Genomic DNA, 26616 nt, shown 5'->3' on the forward strand with positions numbered 1-26616 from the left:
CAATGTTAAAATTCTCTGCCGTCTCTCTGATTCCCCACCATTATCACTAAGTAGTTTCTGAGGAGCTGCATGTACTCTTATCTGAGAATGAATGAATGAATTGTCTCACAATTTCTGATGGTCTCTTTGTCTTTACAACACTTCCTGCACTGAAACGTGTGAATGTGTCAATGAGGTGAAGACCCCGTCCTCCTGTTTGACGTTCATGTCAGTCTGTAGCCGCAGTTTCATTGTATTCATAGCCTAGCGGCAAACCAGCAGCTGCTCTGAGTTTGGGTTTTCTGTATTTCAGGCGAGTCTCACAATTCTCTACAATTTATTTAAGTAAGGAGGCCCACTCTGCCTCTTTGATTCCTGAGCAGTGAAGCAGTTTTTGTAATCGGTCCAGTGAAGGAGGTCCACATTGGAGGTGAAGGTTTAACAAAGCCTTTTGCTTCTCTCCTGTGCTCCTGTTTTCTGAGACTCTTAGAATCTCACATTCACAATGCTCATCGTTTTTATTTCTTTATCTGAGATGTTAACACACTAATGAGCAGAGCTGGTTAATTCAAGAGTCACTGGCTAGTTAAACATCACTGCTTTGTTATTTTCATTATCTGAAAGTGTGTCTGCCCTTTTTAAGGATGTTTTTAAAAATCTTCATTTTTCCAGCTCTCGTATGCCTTTCTCTTGTCAAATGCAAGCAGGATTCTATAATTAGCAGCCATCCTCTTCAACGAATGTTAAACTTTAATAACAACACAACACCTTTGATTTTAGTCACACACTTTTTATTCTTCCCTCCCATTAAAACACACCATCACTAATAACCTCCTCAAACCCTGAATGTCCTACTCCCAGTCAGGATGCAGTCCCGTAATTCCACAAATAGGAGCACATGTATAATCCCCTTTAATGAAGGTCTGCAGTGCACTTTGATCACATCTGAATTGTTTTGTAATTTTAAACTGTGAGGCAGAGGAGGAAATCAAGGCAAATGTGTCTTTGAACCAAACCTCGTGGAGGGCACTGTGACCCTGAAGTGTGCTCATTATTTTTACTGACTTTATGAAGTTAATTCTCCCACTTTTATTTTCACAGGGGTTTCCCATTTCACATGGCCATACACTGAGGTGTCTAATGGCCTCCAGCTCAGGGCTGTCCATGTGAGAAGTGAATCTGAGAAGAGAAGGGCAGACACTTAAAAAGAGAGAAGAGTTTCCCACAGAGCATGGCCTCTGCCAAAGAAGATGACGTGGATGAAAGAACGGTGGACATTAAAGAAGAGGACTGTGAGCGGCTCACACCAGAGGTTGTGTGTGTGAAACTGGAGGATCATGACGAAAGAATTTCAGTTTTTAAAGAGGAAGAGGAGTGCAAGTGGGTGACTGTTACCATTAAAGCTGAGGATCTGAATGATTTCTCTGTTGGTCTTGAACTTCAAAAGCATGAAACTGAGGAGGTTTTCAAGCAAGATGCCTGTGAAGAATCTCCATCCAGTTTACAGCCGTGGTCCACTAATATGGGACGACTGGCTACGCACGATAATTCTGTAGAGCTGAAATCAGAGTTATCAGAGTCTGAAGAGAAAATCACCGAGGGAAATGGGAGAGAAGGAGAAGAGTCACCTGGGAGTGTTGGAATAAGTGAGTAATGTGATTAAATATAAAAGAAAGAGAGCGTTTATAAATTCTAATGGTGGGTGATTTGATGTTTTTAGAAGATTGAAAGTGGAAGACACGGTTAATTGAACTTGGATAAAGACCACCTGCTCTGGCGCATGATAACAAACAATAGGTTACCTAATAAATGATAAATTAGAAAAACTTGGATGAATAAGGAAAAATCTAAAGTGTTCAGCGCATGACTTGAACATCATGAAGCTTTGACTGAAGCTGTGATGTATGTTATTCAGACATCGGTTTACGTGCAGTGAGAATATCAAAAGTCATATTTTGTTAAAGACATGTATATTTCTTAAATTTTCTGGCAGTTAAGCCAGAAATGTCCAGAAAAAGAAATAAATAAGTTAGAATAAAATCCTTAGTCCTTTGCACTAAATACGAGTGAATTTGCTCAAGCCAGTGCCCACCTAATATGTGCCTCATCTTTCTAATGGGAATCTCGTGCACTTTGACGTTAACAGTGACAGGAGCTACCTGTACGAGCCATGATGACATTTAGGGGGTCTCAGGGTCTTCTTTCTGCATCTTGTGTTCTGCTCTCAGCCTGAACTTGCTGGGGCAGCATGGCCTGGAGAAGTTGGCAGTGGTGTGAAATCTTCACTTGAAGATGATCTTGGGCCCTTCTGTCTCCCACAGTCACATCAGGTCAGTTTGGAGTCACCACTCCACTTCACCTGCATGTTTTAGGGGATGAGGGGAAGCGCCAGAATGACCAGAAACACCATTAGCAGCCCCTATGTAGAACAATTGTTGGCAGGATTTTTCCCCAGGACACCTGAACAATAAAGCAGCTGTGCTAAACACTGTGCCCCTGTAACACAAGCAGATATATTTGTATGTTTAGATCTTAGGTCAGATTAAGTTCTAGAGGATGTAAATATCCTCACATATATTACACATTAGAACAGAAAACCCAAATTCAGACACATTATTGGGTAGGAAGGCTCTGACCAGAGTCTTTAGAGTTGATTTTGATCACCCATTCCATTAGGACCTGCTGATATCAATAATAATAATACCATCCATCCATTATCCAATCCGCTACTTCCTAACTACAGGGTCATGGGGTTTGTTGGAGCCAACACATGGTGCAAGGCAGGAAATAAACCCCAGGAGCCAGCCCAAAGCAGTACACCACACACTAGGGACAATTTAGGATCTCCAATGCACCTAACCTGCATGACTTTGAACTGTGGGAGGAAACCCACGCAGACACGGGGAGAACATGCAAACTCCACACAGGGAGGACCCGGGAAGCGAACCCAGGTCTCCTAACTGCGAGGCACCACCACTACCTACTGCACCACCATACCGCCCTTTAATAATAATAATACTGTTTTATTTTTTTTAAATAATAAATGTAATTTTAGCCATGCATAAGCTTCAAATTCCATAATAAACTGCTACGGCATACAGCATACACAAAGAACATTTACCCATAATGCACACGTAATGGAACAAAAACAAGCTGGACAATACTAAAGACATGTCTTAATCATACTCCACATTACTAATCAAATAAAATGTTCAGTTAGATATTTGTAGCCATCAACTACGACAAGAATAAAATGAGACAGTCTTGGTGAACGCCTCAGGTTCTCATCCAAGTATATAATTATCTCTGCATGTTCTGAGGACAGTCTGGTCCTCTGGTCATCCACGACGTGTGCTGCCGTACAGAACAGACCCTCGCTGTCCTCGCTCGTATAAGGAGGGCACAGGTAGGACGACGACTTTTATTGGTCCTCCAGAAAGCCAGTGGCCCAGCATCTCTTGGGGTATGAGGTTCACAAAGATAAAGATTCACCTCTGATGCTGCTGACTCAAATATCATTTTTATCTTTATTGACAATTTCTTCATGCATTCTGCAGTTCTGTTGGCAGGGAGTTTCTTTGGATCTCTCGGCTGTCGTCTGTCACTCCGAGTGCGTCTGTGTGCTCGAGACACCAACATGAAGCAGTTTATGTGTCTGAGATTTGCAATCATCTGTGAAATATGTGTCTTTGTACCATTGTTTAATTTTGTGAAAAAAATCATTATGATACTAATGTGTTATAGATTTCATAACTGACTATTCACACTCAATGCTTATTATGCATAATTAGTATTATTTTATTTAGGTCTAAAAACTAGGATCGTACCATTCTACCCAACAAGCAAATAAGCGGGCTGATTGCAATTTCTAATTAATCGACGTCCACTTGATAACGATTTATATTCATGTACCAGCTCTGTTAAACTCTGCATCCTTTTCCTCCCTTCTACCTACACATTCACTGAAAGGCTAATCAAAGAGATTTAAGTCAAAACATCTAATGTCTGGTTAATTCATTATACAAATAAATCAGTCAATAAACACTCACTGCCAGATAGAATTGTGGATCTAAATGATCTAGAAGGTGACATCTTCCGGAACTAAAAGTGGCTGGTTGTCCAGGCTTACGAATTCCACTGTTTTTGTGTCACAGTAAGTCTTTGGCGTTCTTGCTGTCAGTATTATAAGGTTGAGTTTTCTAAGTGCTGCCATCATTGGAGGCCGAGTGAAAGTAGGCGACTGAGCTTGACTAAGCTTGATGGTCTCCTCAGCCTTTGAACAGCTCGTTCTTCACACCAATCCCTTTGTGTTGACTTCTCAGATGCTGAAGAAGATTTGTATTGTTGAAAGTGTTAGCAGAGAATCCTTCATCACTGACTTATTTTTACAGAAATATTACAAACCACAAATTTGTTATCTCTTGTAGGAAGACAATAAAACTGTTAGACTGGCGAGGACGTGTTTCTGTATTTTGGTAATGTTGGAACTAGCATACGTTTTTATCATTCAAGATCAGTTGTTAAGATACACTAACTTTCTGATCATCAGTCAAGTCACTTGGAGTGAAAATTGGCTGATTTTGATTTGTGATCAATTACTCAGATCAGGCCTGTCTTTCACATATGCGAGAAAGGTGGAGAAATTGAACAGACAGCAGCAGAACATGTAGAGACCACACACGGAGTGGCCAGACCATAAATGGCACCTCGGTGTGAGGAAGGAACGCCAGCCAGTGTGCCACCACTTTACTTGAACTGTTTCATTTATTTTAAAGGCAGGTAGTGCTTAGGAATTTGATTTGGAAGTTAAACACTGAAGTTGCAGGTTCAAATTAAGTTATTGACACCATGTGACCACGAGTAAGTAATGTGACCTTTCTGTGCTTCAGTTCGAAGAACAAGAGAAATATAACCAATTGTCTCAAATGTTTAAGTCTCCTTAGGTAAAGGTGTCAGGGGAAAATACAGTTAAAATGTTTGTGTTATTTCAGATTTACAGAAGAATGGCAGCTTCTCTCCACCTTCCTTTGGTCAGCCATCTCTTCAGTACAAAGAGAAAGGTATGAAGACATCAGCAAGAACATCAGAGAGCCTAACAGCAGCCTTTTTGCAGTGCAGTTCTCTCCCTGCTACTGAAGTAACACAGACAGAAGCCATCAAAACTGATCGACAGCAAGTTGAGAAAGAAGTCCAAATTCATACTGGAAAAAAATGTTTGGAATGTGGCAAACATTTTACACGAAAAAGTGCTCTTAATGCGCATATGAATATTCACACAGGAGAAAAAACATATTGTTGTCCAGAATGTGGTAAGTCTTTCCAAAAGAGAAGCAATCTTCAGATTCACAGAAGAATCCACACAGGAGAAAAACCTCATTGTTGTCCAGAATGTGGTAAGTCTTTCCGAAGTAGAAGCAATCTTATGATCCACAGAAGAATACACACTGGAGAAAAACCTCATTGTTGTCCAGATTGTGGCAAGTTGTTGTTAAGGAGAAGCGATCTTCAGAGACACAGAAGAATACACACTGGAGAAAAACCTCATTGCTGTCCAGAATGTGGCAAGTTGTTCTCATGTGTAAGCAGTCTTCAGAGGCACAGAAGAATCCACACAGGAGAAAAGCCTCACTCTGAAGTAGCGGCCTTGAAGCACCAAAAGCTGGTTGATCCTGATAGAAATCTGAAGAGGAAACTCTGTGAGAAACATCAGAAAAGTCTAGAATTGTTTTGTAAAACTGATGAGACGTGTATCTGCCTGATGTGTGGAATGACTGAACGTGATGGTCATGAAAAGGTTGAGCAGAAGACGGAAAGAGAAGAACAACAGGTGAGTGGAATTTAGTGTTTAATGAAAGCTAAATAAACAACATGAGTTAAGTGATACGTAAATGTAGTTTGTCAGAGAAATCTATTCCTTCATTTTGAGGAGTCTCAGTTTGCTTGTATAGGACAGCAGGGAGCTGGAGCCTATCCTGGTGAGACTGGGTGGAAGACGTGAAAGAGTCCAGGATGAGATGCACAGTGTGATCCGTGGACAGTCGAGTGAGCCGAGTGCTCTCAATAAACTGAGCGGAGGATCTTTGTGTTCTGATCACTTGTGTCTTGAGCACCTCAGGCCTCTCTAAGAGACACGTTACACTCGCATATCATTTAATATTGATGTCTGGGATTATATCTAAAATTCCTACAATACGCATAAAGTTTTAATTTTCTTTATAGTATAGATGCCATTTTTCAGTTTGCAGTTTTTTGTTTTTTTTTGTATTCTCATCGCTGCAGGTTCAGTTCACTGGAGACAAGCTGACAAACTTTACACAATACAACATTTACACACATAAAAGTAAAGATTAGTTTAAACAGACATTAATCAACGCACCTTAAACTGAGTTACATGAAAGGATCAAACAGGACACCTCCATTAATATCATCATCGAGACAAGGCCAGCTAACAAAAGGGGAGAGGAAATCGGAAACAACAACTGTCAGCAAATCTGGAGGAAATAAACCTCTGTAGGTTCAGCGGCCATTTTGAACTGAGAGAAGTCTGACACGTCCGAAGACCTCCGCCTACTAGCCCTCCACCTCCTGGTGGTCGTTCTGCCGTACACGTCTGTGCTGGGCAGGCTAATCAGTTCTTTAACTCTTCAATTCCAAGGCTCCTGATACCTCAGGTGTCCCAGTCATTGGCTACTAAACAGCTTGTCAGTTGAGCAGAATACTGAAATGAGAAAATAAACAGAATAGTATGTGATTGTTAAGAGTTCATGATGATTATATTATTTACACTTTTATACAAATGACCAATGAAACAGAGACGTAATAAGCATAGCTAACAGCCAGCTCTACTAGCTATGCCTGGCTAAAGTGGCAGCTCGTATGCCTGATAGTGAAGTGGCATCATTATATATGAGCAGGCCAATCAGATCACATTTTTGAGAACCCGTAGTGTAAATTTTGACCTCCCTCTGTTGTTTTAGTAATCCTTGGTCTCTTTAGAAGACTGAAATCATGAGATCTTAATGTGCGCTTGGTGTGAAACTCCTGTCTGTATTTGGTGGTCTGTAGCCCACTCCTAATTTCAGGCCTGTACCCTTGATGCTCTCTGCTCAAATCTCTGTACAGATTTGAAGCAGTCAGTTGTTAATGAAATTCTACACCACCAACACACTGACATTTCTAAATCTTGTGTATCCATTTCTGTTCTTGGCCTCCCTTGGCCTTAGTCAGGTTTCATTTTCTGCCATTCATTTTTCTTTTTTGATGACCTTGCATATTCAGATCTCCTATTTAAAGTGTACTGCTTATTTGATTTTGATTAATCCCCTGTAGACAAGACATTTTAAAGTTAATTTTTACACTTTTATTATCACCACGGCCTACTACATGGACTGGTAAGACTCGGTAAACTCACGCTCCTGTTATTTTTGTTCACTTTCACTCCCATTTGAGGTTTTCACTCTTTTGTAGCTTACTGTTTTTATAATCTTTTAATTTATTAGTCTTATGTTTTGGTTTCCAGTTCTCTAGTTTGATTCTATATTTGTTTTTTGTATTAGTATATATATTTTTTACTTTATTGACTTTCATATTAATATTCACCCCAGCTGATCCCTTAGTCTTATTAATATCACTGCCTGTTTCTCATTATGAGTTTGTAAACCTCGACTTCTAAAACTCCTTGTTAAACGTCCATGACGGACTTCCTTGTTTGCCTTCCAATAACATCAGTGGATCCCATGCCAGGGTGCAGCTGCCATCTGCTGTAAAAATCCCCCTGATGCCCCTTAACACTGTGCACCTCCATCTTAAACCCAATTTGAGCCTCATGTTAAACTCTCTGATCTCTCCAGTCCTCACAGTAGTGTCTTGTGTCACATACAGCACTTCTGATAAGACCACCGGGTGTCTTCTCCTCCTAATCTTAGCTCCTCCATTTCCACTCTTTTCTTACACAATTGCCAGCCTGCTCTTGCTTTGGTCACTTACTGTGACGTTAATATTGACAACTGGATCTACGCCTTTCTGTAAAATAGCCAAGCCACATGCCCTCCAAGCCATAAAGCAGCCCACTGTGTGCGACTCGTTTGCTCTTCTTCATGTTTGAACTCTGAGTTAGTTAACTTTCACTTGTGTTATTATTTATTTCTCTGTTCTTCAGTTATAATGTTTTCTTTAAGTATTTCTATTAATGACTCCTTTGATTTATTGTCAGATTTCTCTGAGCTCATTAAACTCCTCTTCAGATTTCACTTTTACTGAACTCCTCAGACTCACTCGTGTCTTCTCGGCCTCAGTTTTCTCACTTGACTCCATAAAATGACCAAACACTTGACAAAGTTCTCACAAGTCTCAACTCCACAATGGCCTTGTTGGTCCTACAATTGCAGTCCTTAGCCATCCGAGGTCTCCTGGGTTTGCAGGTTTCTTTAGTTTTTATGTGTGAAGCTCTGATATCCTGGTTGTCGATGTGATATCCTCTCAATCCCAAGGACTGACTCGTACACCAGTGAGCCTTTAGACTGTCTCCTTTATTTGTAGCTCTCTTCAAGCCCAAACTCCATCTTGAATTGAACTGTTAAATTAAACCTTTATTTGAATGTTTGTGTCATATTCATATTTGTTTCATTAAATCTGAGTGTCACCTACTGTGTCAATATGAAGACAAGTGTGACAGAAACAGTAAGTTGTACCATGAAATGTGAAACAAATGTGTTGTACAAATTTAATCACTCAAAATTACACCACGAGCTTAGAAAGTGGAAGAGAATTCTGATAAGACCCTCATGTGTCCTCTTGTGTGTCCAAACAGAAACAGATGGGGGCGACACTGAGTGAAATTAGGAGGAGGCTTGAAGACAAAGAGAAGAAACTGAGGGAGACGAGGAAGACAGCAGAGGAGATGAAGGTGAGTAGAATTAAGATGACACTTCATATCAAAGAGAGGATAAAAACTAAAAGGGTTGTGAGAGTCTGTGGTGATGACGTGTGAGGACAGGGAGATGGAGAAGGAGAGAAGATGGTTTATCGTGTCCTTCATGGCGTTTCACTGCTGACAGCATTTCATGTTTTAGTCATTAGGAATTCAGACCACAAGACCGTCATGTCCTCGGGTTTCTCATTCCTCCACTAAAGGTGACTTCACTCCCCCTAACAATAACTCATAATGAAGGTGGGCACTGATGTTCTGAGTTGGATCAGTCGACACAACATTCCCTAATGGACTTTCTCTGTTCATTCTGATATGTCGCAGCTTTATTGGACTCCATAAGTGAAGGTGTTAGGCTGCTGGACTGAGTGCTGATAAGCGCACCTCCACCTGTTTACATGCTGATCTGCTGAAATGGGCCGATTGCTGCCACTCACCTTCCTAAACTAATACAAGGACAGGCCAATATCAGACCCTGAGGAGTCCTGCTGTACATTTATCTATCAATAGATGATAGATACTTTATTAATTCCAAGGGAAATTCACATAATCCAGCAGCAGTATACTGATAGAAAAAACAATATTACATTAAAGAGTAATAAAAATGCATGTAAAAACAGACAATAACTTTGACTAATGTTAGCATTTACACCCCGGGTGGAATTGAAGAGTCGCATAGTGTGGGGTCTCCTCAGTCTGTCAGTGGAGCAGGATGGTGACAGCAGTCTGTCACTGAAGCTATTTCTCTGCCTGGCGATGACACTGTTCAGTGGATGCAGTGGATTCTCCATGATTGACAGGAGCCTGCTCAGTGCCCATCGCTCTGCCACAGATGTTAAACTGTCCAGCTTTATTCCTACAATAGAGCCTGCCTTCCTCACAAGTTTGTCCAGGCGTGAGACGTCTTCTTTATGCTCCCTCCTCAGCACACCACCGCGTAGAAGAGGGCACTCGCCACAACCGTCTGGAAGAACATCTGCAGCATCTTATTGCAGATGTTGAAGGACGCCAATCTAAGGAAGTATAGTCGGCTCTGACCTTTCTTACACAGCATCACTATTGGCAGATCAGTGCAATTTATCATCCAGCTGCACTCCCAGGTATTTATAGGTCTGTACCCTCTACACAGTCTCCTCTGATGCTCACGGTGTCCAGGAGGAGTCTGGGCCTCCTAAAATCCACCACCATTTCCTTGGTTTTGCTGGTGTTCAGGTGTAAGTGGTTTGAGTCGCACCATTTAACAAAGTCTTTGATTAGCTTCCTGTAGTCCTCCTCCTGCCCACTCCTGATGCAGCCCACAATAGCAGTAGTATAATCGTATTAGAAGTCTGATGTCTATAGGCTGAACAGGACCGGAGAAAGTACAGTCCCCTGCGGTGCTCCTGTGTTACTGACCACAATATCAGACCTGCAGTTCCCGAGACTCACATACTGTGGTCTGTCTGTAAGATAGTCCACGATCCATGCCACCAGGTATGAATCTTCTCCCATATCTGTCTGTTTCTCTCTAAGGAGCAGAGGTTGGATGGTGTTGAAGGCGCTAGAGAAGTCCAGAAACATAATTCTAACCGCACCACTGCCTCTGTCCAAGTGGAGAGGGATCGGTGTAGCATGTAGATGATGGCATCCTCCACTCCCACCTTGTCCTGGTATGTGAACTGCAGAGGGTCGAGGGCATGGCGGACCTGTGGCCTCAGGTGGTGAAGCAGCAGCCGCTCCATGGTCTTCATCACATGTGACGTCAGAGCAACAGGCCGGAAGTCGTTCAGCTCACTAGTACGTGATACCTTTGGGACTGGGGTGATACAAGATGTTTTCCAAAACCTCGGGACTCTCCCCTGTTCCAGGCTCAGGTTGAAGATGCGCTGTAGAGGACTCCCCAGTTCCAATGCACAGGCCATCGGCAGTCGTGGCGATACTCCATCTGGACCTGCTACTTTGTTGGCACGAAGTCTCCTCGGCTCTCTGCTCACATGCGCTGCTGTAATTGTGGGTTGGGATTTCTCTCCTATGCTGGTATCAACAGTAGGATGGTTGGAGGATGCAGTACTCCGAGGTGAGAGTGGGTTATGGTGGTCAAACCTGTTAAAGAAGTTGTTCATCTGGTTTGCTCTCCACGTCTGTCTCTGGTAGCACCCCACTTCGAGCTGCATCCAGTGATAATCTTCATCCCATACTTCCTTCATGCTGTTATTCTGCAATTTCTCCTCCAGCTTTCTCCTGTACTGCCCCTTCGCTGCCCTGAGCTGGAATCAGAGTTTCTTCTGCACGCGCTTGAGCTCATGCTGATCACCTACTTTAAAAGCTCTTTTCTTCTGGTTCAAAAGGCCCTTGATGTCACTTGTAATCCATGGCTTGTTGTTAGCATAGATGTTAACATATTGATATCATAAACTCTAAACAGTCAAATGAATGTATACAGTATGTGGCAAAAAGACAGTTATAAGGCAATTTCACAAAAGAAGGAAAGAATAAACAATTATAAAAGAAAGAAAGAAACAAAGATGACAATGACATTCAACACACAATAACCGCCATACATGTGAATAAAAATCTACAGAGTGAAATACACACCTCAGGCCCTTCAGAAGTTCACACAATACTCCATTAGTTCAAGTTGTCTTATTATAATGTGGAAATGAATTGTAGAAGGTGGCCAGTGAAAGAATCTGAAAATTAAAATGTAAAATGTTTTCCCAGTCAGTCCTGAGCCATTATCATAAAAGGACTGCAGTGAGCTCACTGAGTCTACTAGTTAAATTTAAATTCTAGATTCATGTCCCTGGAGACGATCGCAGACCTTCACCAATTTACACAGCTCTTCAAAGACGGAATTCCTTTTAACAGATGCTGCTCTGTTTTATCTTTTTCCTCCAATTATTGTTCTCTTTCTCCTTTCATATAATTGTGTAATTGTGTGATTTATGCAAATTCCTATTACAACCAGCTGTCCAGCCTTCAGGTGTTCTGCACTGTCAATTACTTGTCTATTCCTAAAACAGGATGTATGGACTATCTTCATACCCACACATGGAGACCAGACAGACAAGCTGCAACCACACAACATTTACTATGCAGCAGAGCTACAATTTAACCGTTTGTATTTTATGACAAAGGATAGTAAGGTGGTGCGGTGGTCTCTTTTGTTGCCTTCCAGATCACCATTCATGGTCCATAAGGTGTTTACCACTACTGGTATCTCCAGTTCCTCTCCCACATCCTCATGTCAGGTTGGTTAATTGGCAGTGACTGTAATTTGCCCCATTAGGATTTCCACTGTGGATTTCTTTGGGACCTGGACACACATTTGACTGGCACACTGTCCAGAATTGCTTCCTGTTTCATGCCCAGTTCTTCCAGGATCCATTTATAAGAATGTTCTCATCGGCAGAGCAAGAACTCTTCACACTCTTCTGTGCCTGGACAGACTAAACTTTTACAATCTGATTTATTTAGGATAAACTTCCATTATACACCCAGTGCCATCTGGTATACTAAAATACCAACCACAGCAGAATCAGACAACTGGGATGCATCCTTCTGTTCAAAGAAATTGGGTGGGATATACCTTGTCACTCAAAATGTGCAGTCCAGAAAAGACACAGAAGTGACAGTCAAGGAAGAACAAGCGACTGAACGTGAGCTCTTCTGCCAGACTGACCTCCATACTGGTTTACGCTTTTCTAGTTGTATTATAGAATTCCAGCACATTATTGAAACATGATGTCCTCCATCTAAACCCACACTGACTGCTCATTGGTACTCCTCACGTAGATCTGTGTTGGTCAATCTTTTCCAGATAATTACTATCATTAATTTATTTGTGACACATATTAAGCTTACTTTATTGCCCTTCCAGTTAAAATATAACCCATCCCAACTTCTTCCCACACAAACATTTTACGAGTGTATTAAGCCATCTAATCTTCCTAATCTCACATGGACTGGTGTGGCGCAGGTAGACATCCTGAGATGACCACTTTGTCAGTTCTGCTCCTCAGCTTTACACTCAACTCTTAAATCTGTACTGCAGAACTGGCAGTCTGTCCCACCTATTTTGATTATTCTGTGACACCTGGACAAACTTGATGATGACACCTGGGTCATCCACTGCTCTGGTAGCCATCCATAGAAGTTTTGTACCTGTGACCCAGAGGGCATCACAGCATGTGAGACTCTGTATCTGGAGCTAAACTTCAATCTCAATTTCCATAATACCTGAATCCCTGACTATGACTACTTTTAGAGCTCTTCATCCCTGCCTACTGTCTCAAAGATATTGGAGTCACTGTGCTGCTCTGAAAGGTCCTGAAAACATCTGAACACCTCCAGCTTTGGGGTTGATGATCCTGGACAGTGTGCACCTCATACCTTAAACTTGCATCCTTATACCACAAATCTGCTCAACCCTCTCTTCTGTCCAATTCCCTCTGTATATTCCAGACTATCTGCTAATCCACCTCTTCTGGTATCATCTGCAAACTTAATCAGCTTGTTACTTAAATTCATATCCAAATCATTTACAGTGGTGTGAAAAACTATTTGCCCCCTTCCTGATTTCTTATTCTTTTGCATGTTTGTCACACAAAATGTTTCTGATCATCAAACACATTTAACCATTAGTCAAATATAACACAAGTAAACACAAAATGCAGTTTTAAATAATGGTTTTATTATTTAGGAGAAAAAATCCAAACCTGCATGGCCTTGTGTGAAAAGTAATCGCCCCTTGTTAAAAAATAACCTAACTGTGGTGTATCACACCTGAGTTCAATTTCCATAGCCACCCCCAGGCCTGATTACTGCCACACCTGTTTCAATCAAGAAATCACTTAAATAGGAGCTGCCTGACACAGAGAAGTAGACCAAAAGCACCTCAAAAGCTAGACATCATGCCAAGATCCAAAGAAATTCAGGAACAAATGAAAACAGAAGTAATTGAGATCTATCAGTCTGGTAAAGGTTATAAAGCCATTTCTAAAGCTTTGGGACTCCAGCGAACCACAGTGAGAGCCATTATCCACAAATGGCAAAACATGGAACAGTGGTGAACCTTCCCAGGAGTGGCCGGCCGACCAAAATTACCCCAAGAGCGCAGAGACGACTCATCTGAGAGGTCACAAAAGACCCCAGGACAACGTCTAAAGAACTGCAGGCCTCACTTACCTCAATTAAGGTCAGTGTTCACGACTCGACCATAAGAAAGAGACTGGGCAAAAACGGCCTGCATGGCAGATTTCCAAGACGCAAACCACTGTTAAGCAAAAAGAACATTAGGGCTCGTCTCAATTTTGCTAAGAAACATCTCAATGATTGCCAAGACTTTTGGGAAAATACCTTGTGGACTGATGAGACAAAAGTTGAACTTTTGGAAGGGAAATGTCCCGTTACATCTGGCGTAAAAGGAACACAGCATTTCAGAAAAAGAACATCATACCAACAGTTAAATATGGTGGTGGTAGTGTGATGGTCTGGGGTTGTTTTGCTGCTTCAGGACCTGGAAGGCTTGCTGTGATAGATGGAACCATGAATTCTACTGTCTACCAAAAATCCTGAAGGAGAATGTCCGCCATCTGTTTGTCAACTCAAGCTGAAGCGATCTTGGGTGCTGCAACAGGACAATGACCCAAAACACACCAGCAAATCCACCTCTGAATGGCTGAAGAAAAACAAAATGAAGACTTTGGAGTGGCCTAGTCAAAGTCCTGACCTGAATCCAATTGAAATGCTATGGCATGACCTTAAAAAGGCGGTTCATGCTAGAAAACCCTCAAATAAAGCTGAATTACAACAATTCTGCAAAGATGAGTGGGCCAAAATTCCTCCAGAGCGCTGTAAAAGACTCATTGCAAGTTATCGCAAACGCTTCATTGCAGTTATTGCTGCTAAGGGTGGCCCAACCAGTTATTAGGTTCAGGGGGCAATTACTTTTTCACACAGGGCCATGTAGGTTTGGATTTTTTTTTCTCCCTAAATAATAAAAACCATCATTTAAAAACTGCATTTTGTGTTTACTTGTGTTATATTTGACTAATGATTAAACGTGTTTGATGATCATAAACATTTTGTGTGACAAAAATGCAAAAGAATAAGAAATCAGGAAGGGGGCAAATAGTTTTTCACACCACTGTATATATAATAAAAATTGCAGTGGCCATAGCACTGATCCCTGCTGCTCTCTACTCTTAACATCGGCCAATTCTGATGAGGTTCATCACACCATCACCCTCTGCTTCCTGTGTCTGAGCCAATTCTGCACCCATCTAGAAACATCTCCCTGAACTGCCACATCTTTGATTTTGATGCCCAACTTCTCATGTGGCACCTTTCCTGTTTTCTGAAAGTCCAAATAAATATCATCATCTGCTCCACTTTGATCGTAGCCTTTTTTTGCTTCCTCATAGAATTCCAGCATGTTAGTAAAACACAACCTCCCTCTTCTGAGTCCATGCTGAGTGCTCTTGCCATGTGCTGCTCAATCGTATCCTTAATTCCTTCCACTAATTTTCTTGTGATTCACATTCAGCTTACTGGTTGGTTGGATTTGCCTGGTAACCCTCTTTATATAATGAGACAATATTTGCCATTTTCCAGTCCTTCGTAATTCCCAAGTATGTTCACTGTCTGTGTTTTTTAATTCTCCTTTACTATGCCTGATGCACTTCATCTCCTCTTTGTCTGATCTTTTACTACTGAAATATTGAAAGAATCTCTTAGGGTCATCTTTTGCCTTATCTGCTCTGTTCCTCTTTAAATGCCTTTTAGCCTCCCTAATATCCTTCTTACTGGTTGCTCTCATGTTCTCATACACTTTACAATTCTTTTTGGATTTTTTAGTCTTCTACTCCTTATTCATCTTTTTTTCCTTTGTAGCTTCTTTTTTTAACTCTTTATTAACCCACTGTGGAGTTTTATTACATTTCCTATGAGTTCCAAATTTAGGTCTGTATCTGTCCTGCGTTACATGTAAAACATTTTTAAACCTGTTCCACTGCTCCTTGACTGTCTCCACACTTAAAAGCTTATCCCAGTTTATTCTCTTTAGACTTTGCTGCGTCTGCTCAAACTTTGCCCTAATGAAGTTAAACTTGACAGTTTTAGCCTTTTCACAGTTGCACTATGTATATTTTTTATCCTCTCATTCTCGACTCCAGGTTAACATTGTCCTGATCCACTCTCAAACCCAGATTAACCAGGAGAGGCTCTTTTTAAAGATCACCCTGTGTAACACTAGCAGGGTCATCACAGGACAGTAGTGCTGTCCCCTAGTAGCTTGTGCCAATGGCTCCCATAGATCCTACAGAGCTGCCTATAAAGACTGCATATCCCATACAGACCTACAAGCGCCTTAAGAAGATGTTGCTACCCAGAGTACCAGGGGAATACTAAGCAGGGAATACTCCTACCACCCTTCTCCTAATTCAAACGCTCCTTTACAACATCAAAATACTAACAAAAGTGTCTTGTGACTTTTATTTTTAAACAGGTGACTCAATTCGATATTTTTCTCCTATCCAACAGCTTTCTGTGGAAAGAGTGATGAGGGAACACGAGAAGAGCTTCACTGATCTGATTCACTGCATTGAGGAAGCCCACAAGAAATTGACAGAGAGGATCAGAGAACAAGAAAAGAGAGAAATGGAGAAGGCTGAAGGAGTCATGGAGCAGCTGCAGAAGCAGATTGAGGAGCTAAAGAGGAGAGAAGCTGAGCTGAAGGAACTTACAGAGACCGAGGATCATCTCCACTTCCTACAGGTAAGAGTGACACTTCACAGTGAGTCTGATCAGACTGGGGTGTGTGTGACCTGAGAAATTTTAAAATCAAGAGATCTGAGGAGTTTTTACAAATGGCAAGAACTGACCACTCAGTGCAATTTAATATTTGCCTAATATTTCCACAGTTTATGCAAAACTCTGAAAGTTCCTGCCTTCATGTACAAGATAGGGAGGTAAATCTACAGATGTCTTTTTGAGGAAGAAAATTTATATGAAATATATTCTTGGTATGAGTCATTTTAAATGACATCAACTGGTAAAAGAAGACACCAACTTCTTCATATCTTTAAACACTCCTGTCATGTCACCTCCTCGTGTCTCTGTCCTTTAACTGATGACATCCTTCACCATTTCCTCACAGCTCAAACCCCACAGTCCAGTCTGGTCTCTCTTCTTCTTCTCATCTTTCTTTTGTGCTGTTTTGTCATTTCTCTAACACACAATATTCCTGATGTGGTCTCACAAGTGTGTTCTACAGGGCAGTTTACAGAACTGTGATTAAGACAAAAGGCTCCCAAGTCTTTCTGACAAGTCACACACTTTCTAGTTGCAGACCTTTTAAGGTAAAATTATACTGAAGATTGTGTGTGTGTGTATATCTTTGGATTTAATTTACAATTGGGACAAATATACCATCTATCAATGTATCTATTGTAAGGGGCGCCCGTAGAAGGGAAGGATGGGGGAAGGCAACTACTTTTAGACACTGCCTCCTCTATGATGCTACATGGGGACTTCCCTGAAACATAGCAGTGCCCGGGATTCCCGCAGAGCACTATGGGACTTGGAGTTCAGCTTTACAGACCTGCTGGGTACTGTGGATGGCACCAGGAGATGCTGCAGGAGGACCTGGGGAGTTTTGCTCTCCTCATAGCCTGGATATACTAGTGAGTCACGAGGATAGACATCCAGAAATACTGGACTAAAGGGCTAAAGAAAATTCAAGTTCTTCACTTGGCCTGGAAGTGCTGGCAATTCACGTGGACGAAAGGAGAGAAGCACTTTCAGGTTGGGCACTATTTAAAGGACTGTAGTGAACCCAGCCAGCAAGCAAGCCAGAGTCGGGTGGAGGTAGACAAAGCTTGCTTGGAGGTGTGGAGGAGGTGAGAATTGTAATTATTGTGTTATGGTGACTGTTGTGCTTAGGGAGCACTGTGCAAGAAGAAAGCAATTAAAAATACTTCTTGGCGCTTTTACCTGCTGTCCTGAGCATTAGTCTGTTGGGTTTAAAGGGGCAACAGTGACCCCTAGCGTCCACTCTATCTCTCTATCTGTCTCTCTATCAAAGAGCCCAATGCCTTGTTTTGTCTGCTAAGTCAATTTTGCCCCTGCCTGTCCGTTGCCCCCTTAGTCCACTTATCTTCAGTCTGATGACTCACCTCTTGGACTTCTGTTCTAAAGGCTTTTTGAAAATCAAGGCCAATGACATTTTTTGGTCCATCATGTGAAACATTCTAAATAACCAATGAATGTATAAGTATTCTCTCTATCTAAACCCAGGATGATTGTCCACTGCACTGATGTTTAGTTAAGAGGAGGTCCATCTTATTAATGTTACTTTTTATTTCTCCTTGTTCCCTCTTCTCTCCTACTGCAGACTTTCTCAACTTGCTGTGTCCTTCCTGCTGATGGAGATTCGCTCAGCTTTACTGTCACGGTTGAGTTTTCTTCTGAGGACCTGCTAAAGGACCTGTCAGGTCTAAAAAAGAGTCTGGAGAAGATCAGCCAGCAGGACATCTTGACAAGGACTCCACCAGGTACTGTGACTGTTCATGTTTTGTTAAAGTCAATTAGGTGGACCAGAATGAAAACAGAAGGGACACTGAGTTGCATGAAGAAGGCCTGCTCTTTTACATTTATCTCTAAGCCTTTACTGTTAAGAATTTTTTCTAATGTCCCTTACCGTAACTAGCTGAGTGATATCACACTGTTATTTTAAACAGAGTAACTGAATGTTTAATGTGAGTATTTGAAAATGTAAATATTATTAGCATAGTGAAACACCAGTTTTTTAAACAGTGTTAATGGTACGTCTATCTGTTTTGATTGTGTTGTACATTTATGAACCTCTTTGCACAGGAAATGCCAGTCCTTACATTCCTTTTTCTTTGTGTTTCTTGTTTAGTAAAAAAATAAGTAAATTAGAGGAGTGAATTATAATCCTGACCACTTCAGGACCACCTGAACACTCCACTGAGTGCACATACTGTAACAAGTTCACAGATGAAACACATTAACATACTTTACAAATTATAAACTATATAATATTTACATATCATTATACTGGGTGTTTAAACAAATCTGTAAGCTAAAGCAGTTCTGCACTGATGAACATAAATTGAACCTAACAATGTCTGTCCATGAACAGAACTGCTGAGCTGTGGCCAACTGACAACACAGGAGAGGAAAACAGAAAGTGAGGTGACGAGGGTTAACAGGTCAGACATGTGTGCGCCCAACTGCACCAGCACTGTTTACTACCTGGAAGAAAGTCTGAGATCCAATGGTGGATTAGACTGGGCAAGCTGAACTCAGTCAGTTTCTTATCATGGAGTTCTGAGATGTTGGTCTCTAAAGCAGAGGTCAAGTCCACAATCGAGACCCTCACATTTGTCTGTGGCTCATCAAAATGTTAGTAAATAAAACTCACTGCATCATCCACACACCGGTGGGCTCTGCGTGCAGACTTGATCTGCATGTTTTGTTGCTTTATTTTAACTGCATTACATTTATAATTAGTGTTTAAGAATTTAACATTATAAAATTACATCTTAAATAGGAATGTCAGCATTAATGTGTTAACACTCGAGCTTAATTTAAAAGCCTTGATCCATTAAACTAACACAAAGTTATCGTGAGATTCTAGAATGTATCGTCTCGTTCCTTCTCCAATCACTCCTTTGTCATCTGAACTGCACTGATCTGCTCTGCTGCTCTCATCTCATCTCATCTCATCTCATGCTGTCTGCTGCAATGTCCTGAACTGAACTTTACCTTATATGCTATATACAAATGTTTTATCCCATACAAATCACAGGAGAATTTCCTTCTCAATTCATGAGAGATTAAGTTATTAATGTAACAATGGAATAGACACCTGTGATTATTTGCAAGGAGATCAGATCCTGAGATTTATTTCCTGAATTTGAATTGCTGCTTTTAGTGTTATTTTATGTAAGTGATCACTTCTTCAAAACATACATTAAAAAGGCTGAGAACGCTGTTGCGCCTAAAGTTGTAATGTAACAACAGTTGCCTCGATAACAAAGGGCCTTCTTTTACTAGACATTCATTCTAGAGCTCCTGCAACTGTAAGAATTCAAAATGAATACGACGAGTAATCAAAGAAGCAATTCAATGTTATACTAAGTAATTTTATTTATTTCATAAAATATAAACAAAATATTAATAAATACAAAAATCAAAACTATTGGATTACAATCTAACAGTAGAATTAGGATGTTGTGACTCGTGGTTTATTATTTCATTTCAAAATCATTGTTTGATACTCCTGTTCGATGCTGCATTGTGCAACTGCCTTTTTTCTTTTTCATATTGTGCACAAAAAGAGATCTACTGTGGAATATGAAAATGTGAACAAACTTGTGTGCCTTAGCAACTGGTTTAGAAGGTTAAATAATGATAATAGTGGCCTTGAGCAACATTATAGACATGTCCAAAATACTGTAGGTTGTTTGCCATAATTTTAACAATAAATGAAATTTCTAATATCCTCCGAGAATCATTTCCAGTATATCGTAATACTGACATTATTATATTTATACCTGATCTGATGATGTGGTTCATAGGATACAATAATAAACCAGAATCACTTTAGATTTAAGTGTCCATAATTATGCTGTACGTACCATTGAATTTACCTGTATAATTACAGAGTAACTAGGTGTTATTAATTTCTATTTACTGTGTAATACAGTGTAACAATATAATTAGGTACTAAATTGTAATTGTTGTTCCACAGTTTTTCTAAGGGGGTATGCACATAAATTGTGTAATAGCAATTACAGTTAATTGCTTAACCACAGCATTACACAGTAAGCAGGAGGTAATAACACCTAGTTACTCTGTAATTATACAGGCAAATTACGTGGTAAAATACAACGTAATTATGGACACTTAATTTAAAGTGATACCAATAAACCTTGTGAAATATGCACCGTGATGTGAGATTAGTCACAATTAATTTTGTAAATAAAGTTAAACTTTATTCACAAATTAAAATATTCACAATTAAAAATATTAATCTACTGACAGCCCTAAACTTAATATTCTCCATTCTTTTCTTTTCTTTTTATTTTCAGGTCGTGAAGCTCCAATCTTCACCCTACAGTCTCCTCAACCTCAGAGCAGAGAGGAGTTTTTACAATGTGAGTCTGTCAATTCATTGAATTTATCATCATTTCACTGTTAATATCTTAGGTCAGGTTTATGATATGAAAGTATAGCCAGCAGAAAGCATTATGTGAGTGTGGTGTGACTGATGAGCTGAAAGTGAGGTGGGGTCCTGTGACTGGTGCATTATGGGATTTTGAGATTCAGGACAGGGAATCGCCAAAGCAGTCTGTTAGACTTGAGTCTCTGAAGTGTCAAGTGGACTCATGGGAAATTCTGCCAACTATGCCATATCATCCTCTACTTTGTCCTTTTTCTATTGTCTTATTTTTCTTCTTTGCACTTCCTGCTGTTTCCTCTTTCTGTATTCCTGTGTCACCTTTCCGATGTTTTTCTACTTCAGTCATTCTCTTATAATATATACAATAATAATAATAATAATTCATGGCATTAAATGAAAGCAACTTAGTGTGCTTCACATAAAAAACACAATGTCCACCACCATTAAGATATACATAAACAGTATATGGATATATGGATACATTGACAAGCAATGGATTAAAAAAAATCAAGAGTGGTCTCCCATAGACTTTCTCATATACACTGATATGGGAATGGATATTTGAAGAATAAACCACAAGACAATAATTATATTTTTATATTATGTACAATAAAATACCTTCAACATCAAATCAAATCAAATTAATAATATATTGAACAGTTATTATCAAAGTAAAGTTCAATAAATAGGACTCTGCAGCTACATGAAAAAAAAACAGAGTATTTGTTTAGTACCACTTTCAATTGATGGATTTTGCCCATTTCATCTATCAATCTCGTTGCGTTTTTGAGATATCGTGTTTGCACACACAGCCATTATTCTAAAAAATGGTATTTTTGGACTCAGGAAGGTCTAAAATCTCAAGGTTGAATTTTTTCATAATTACTATACTTTCTCTATACTTTGTATACGAGAAAGTAAAAAAGAATCAAATTTATGTGAAACAAGTTAAAGCTGACAAAGTATTCAACATCCTCTATTCGTTTCTCCCTAGAGCAGAAACTTTATTAATTTATTCATGACTTAATAAATTGTAGGAATTAAATCAAATGAAGATGGCATTAAAAATTTTGTGGAAGCCGTTAGATGTTAAAAGACAGCATTGAATATGCATCAGTCCACTATGAGAATCACAGGGGTCTTCAGTCACTCAGCCCTCGCAAAGCTTTGCTGAGTCATTGTGTGCATCACACTGGACGTATTGACAAGCCACAGTGCTGGAGAGATTTCTTTGGACTGATGAAACTAAATGAGATTTTTACAGTAAGTCACAGCAGCTCTGTGTCCACCAAAAATAAAACAAGTGTTCAAATAAAAAACTCGAAACATGGAGGAGGATCATTAATGTTAGGGGGCTGCTGTGCTGAATCTGTGCAGGGCACAGTAAATGAGAAGATCATCAAGACATTCTGGAGCAAACATCACAAAGCTCTGTATGAAGTGCAGATCATAGATCCTCCAGAACTTACAAGTAAGGCCACCCAAATATGGTGGAAATCACATTAAAATCTGCTGAAGTGATCTGCTATGCACCCTAAAATGAATCCAAGTCAACATCCATGGGAAGAGCTGGAAGTTACATTTGGGAGAAGAAGTCCATCAAAGCTCAAGAAGAGTGGGCCAAGTGGGCAGTGAGAGGAGTAGAAATCTCATCCAGAAGTTGGCAGATTACATCACTGGTTTGGAGAGCAGTCGTGGAAACTCCCCGATTACAGTGATGGTGACTTTAATAACACAAACCTCACCATTGACCTTCCCAGATACAAACAGCTTGTTAAATGGCCCACCAAGGACAGGAAGACTTCAGATGACTGCTACTGCGCCATGAAGGACACATACCGGGCCTTTCATCGCCTCGTCTCCTTCAGCTCTAAGGTTGTTATATCAGCAGCCACTTCTTCAGAATGCCTCTCCCCCTCTTCTCCCTTTTCTATGAAGGAAAACGACGTCTGAAAGTTGTTTACGGCACAGAAGTGTAAGACGTCAGCCGGCCCTGACTCTGTCTCACCTGACACAATCAAACCTGTGCAGGCCCCTCGTTACTCTTCACAGACATCTTTAACTCGTCTTTTGCTCAGTTCACACAATCTGCTTTAAATCTTCTGATGCTGTTTCTGTTCCTAAAAGTGATAAGCTGCCTCACTGATCACATGCCTATTGCTCTTCTATCAGTTTTAATGTAAATACTTCAACGGATTCTTCTAAGCCATCTGAAATCTGTCACTGCTACTGATCTCGACCCTCTTCAGTTTGCATTTCGAGCACAGAGATCTGTGGACGACGCCATCAACATGGGCTTTCACTGTGTGCTCGAACATCAGGACTGTAAAGGAACTTCTGCCAGAATCCTGTTTGTAGATGTCAGCTCAGCTTTTAATGCCATTGGGGCTGCGCTGTTGATAACTAAACTTCTACACTCTGAACGGAATCCTTCCATCTGTGTATGGATTTACAGTTTTCTGATAAACCTGAAATAATATGTTTGTGTGGACTCCCACCTCTCAGACTGTCTCTGTATCAGCACAGGTTCCCCTTGAGGCAGTGGATAGCCCTCCTACTTTACTCCTTGTACCCCAATGACTGCAGGTCCACGGATCCTCAGTTAAATTGTTAAATTTACTGATGACACCACCATTATTGGTCTAATTACTAACGGCAATGAAACACCTTCTAGAAAAGAGGGGTCTCGTTTCTTGATGAGCTTCAACACCCTGTTGCTCAAGACCACTGAGACAGTGGAAATGGCCATTGACTTTCACAAACAGCAGTCACAACCTCTGACATTAGAAATTAAGGATTCAGCAGTCAATATGGTGGACTCCTTCAAAGTTCTGAGCACAACAATCACAAACACTCTCAGCTGGGACATGAACACCACCACATCACTAAGAAGGCACAGCGGTGACTGGACTTCTTACGCCAGATAAAGAAATTAAATATTTCACAGCCAATCCTTGTTCAGTTTTACAAAGCCGTAATTGAAAGTGTAATCACATTCTCCATTGGTGTCTGGATTGGCTCAGTAACGGCACACTCCAAAAATAATTGAGAGCGTGTGGTGAGGTCTGCTGTGTCACTGTGTCACTGTCATAAGGACACCACGGACTCATCTCAGCAGCTCACAGACACCTCCAGAGTTTCTTAGAGTTAGAGTTCTTAGAGTTTAATCCGAGTAAATGTATCATTTTAAAGGAAAAATAAGTTGATTCAAAATTTCACGGTGTCAACAAATCCCAAAAAAGTTGGGACAAGTAGCAATAAGAGGCTGGAAAAAGTAAATTTGAGCATAACGAAGAGCTGGAAGACCAATAAACGCTAATTAGGTCAATTGGCAACATGATTGGGTATAAAAAGAGCTTCTCAGAGTGGCAGTGTCTCTCAGAAGCCAAGATGGGTAGAGGATCACCAATTCCCACAATGTTGCGCAGAAAGATAGTGGAGCAATATCAGAAAGGAGTTACCAAGTGAAAAATTGCAAAGACTTTGCATCTATCATCATCAACTGTGCATAACATCATCCGAAGATTCAGAGAATCTGGAACAAACGTAAAACCATACTGGATGCCCGTGATCTCTGGGGCCTTTAAACGACACTGCACCACAAACAGGAATGCTACTCTAAAGGAAATCACAGAACGGGCTCAGGAATACTTCTAGGAACCATTGTCAGTGAACACAGTCCACCGTGCCATCCGCCATTGCCAGCTGAAACTCTACAGTGCAAAGAAGAAGCAATTTCTAAGCAAGATCCACAAGCTCAGGCGTTGTCACTGGGCCAGGGATCATTTAAAATGGAGTGTGGCAAAATGGAAGACTGTTCTGTGGTCAGACGAGTCACGATTCAAGTTCTTTTGGAAATCTGGGACGCCATGTCATCCGGACCAAAGAGGACAAGGACAACCCAAGTTGTTATCAACGCTCAGTTCAGAAGCCTGCATCTCTGATGGTATGGGGTTGCATGAGTGCGTGTGGCATGGGCAGCTTGCATGTCTGGAAAGGCACCATCAATGCAGAAAAATATATTCAGGTTCTAGAACAACATATGCTCCTATCCAGACGTCATCTCTTTCAGGGAAGACCCTGCATTTTTCAACAAGATAATGCCAGACCACAAACTGCATCAATCACAACATCATGGCTGCGTAGGAGAAGGATCTGGGTACTGAAATGGCCAGTCTGCAGTCCAGATCTTTCACCTATAGAGAACATTTGGCGCATCATAAAGAGGAAGGTGCAACAAAGAAGGCCCAAGACGATTGAACAGTTAGAGGCCTGTATTAGACAAGAATGGGAGAGCATTCCTATTTCTAAACTTGAGAAACTGGTCTCCTCGGTCCCCAGACGTCTGTTGAGTGTTGTAGGAAGAAGGGGAGATGCCACACAGTGGTGAAAATGGCCTTGTCCCAACTTTTTTGGGATTTGTTGACACCATGAAATTCTGAATCAACATATTTTTCCCTTAAAATGATACATTTTCTCAGTTTAAACTTTTGTTCCGTGATTTATGTTCTATTCTGAATAAAATATTAGAAGTTGGCACCTCCACATCATTGCATTCAGTTTTTATTCACGATTTGTATAGTGTCCCAACTTTTTGGAATCGGTTTGTGTATATATATATATATATATATATATATATATATATATATATATATATATATATATATATATATATATAATATACCAGCCAGCTGCGAAGTAGTGCATTAAAATTTTTATTAAGAAGAAAATTAAACCTTTTTAAACTGTGGGAAAATATGCCAATAATTATTTGTTAAGGATCTCTTTGTATACCACATTGTCAGTTCGGCCCTCCAGTTGTAATATGACCAAGCTGTGCGCTGAACTTACTCTTGAGCATGTAACGTACAGTTGGCCATGTGAACAGTAATCTTGTCTCAAATCTCACAGCTTGGATTGCTGCTGTCATAATCGGTTTGAGTTTCATGGTTTGTTTCAATTACGACACTATTTGCAGGATTTGTTGTGTTGAAGTGACATTCGCATCTGTCAAGCATTGTAAGCACACAACCGGTTTCATCGATAAAATCACATCCAGCTTTTGAGAGTTTAAACATTCATAAAAATCAAAGTGTCCACTACTGAAATCGTCACCTGTGAATCTAAGATGTTTAAGAGGCATTGGCGGTTGTTGAAAGGTGTAAAATATTTGGCCATTTCGGTACACTTGAAAGCGACAACCGAACAATTCAGCGGCAGCCATTAACTCACATGCAGAACCATAGGTGAAGGGCTTAAGCATTTCACTCTTCTAGTGCTCCTGTGTAGAATAATTATCTCCTGTACCGTCATCAGTTCACACCTTGAACCTGTCCCAGTCATTCAATACATAAGACAGAATGTTCCTCCGGATATCAAGAGTGAGCCTGATATGGCCGTGCAATATGTAACAAAGAGAATGGAAAAGGTAGGTGGTATCTCCGGGCATGGAAACCACTCAGTAAGTGACCGTTCTTTGATCGATCGTGATCATCTCGATAGACATGGTAATGGGGGTTGG

At 40.6% G+C, this 26616-nt stretch overlaps 1 protein-coding gene across 3 annotated transcripts in view; it reads left to right on the forward strand.

Annotated features, from left to right (window-relative positions):
* LOC120528357 (zinc finger protein 184-like) overlaps positions 1–21142 on the forward strand; it is a 700371-nt gene extending 679229 nt beyond the window's left edge. For all 3 annotated transcript variants that reach the window (XM_039752501.1, XM_039752502.1, XM_039752503.1), the window contains exons 2-7: positions 1081–1625; positions 4971–5806; positions 8789–8884; positions 16427–16660; positions 18279–18438; positions 21004–21142. In XM_039752501.1, coding sequence (XP_039608435.1) covers positions 1211–1625; positions 4971–5806; positions 8789–8884; positions 16427–16660; positions 18279–18438; positions 21004–21113 — 1851 coding nt within the window. In that variant the 5' untranslated portion in view covers positions 1081–1210 and the 3' untranslated portion in view covers positions 21114–21142. The remainder of the gene's footprint in view (positions 1–1080; positions 1626–4970; positions 5807–8788; positions 8885–16426; positions 16661–18278; positions 18439–21003) is intronic.
* Positions 21143–26616: the final 5474 nt, after the last annotated feature.

Source organism: Polypterus senegalus, chromosome 4, assembly GCF_016835505.1.
Source record: "Polypterus senegalus isolate Bchr_013 chromosome 4, ASM1683550v1, whole genome shotgun sequence".
Taxonomy (NCBI): Eukaryota; Metazoa; Chordata; class Cladistia; order Polypteriformes; family Polypteridae; genus Polypterus; species Polypterus senegalus.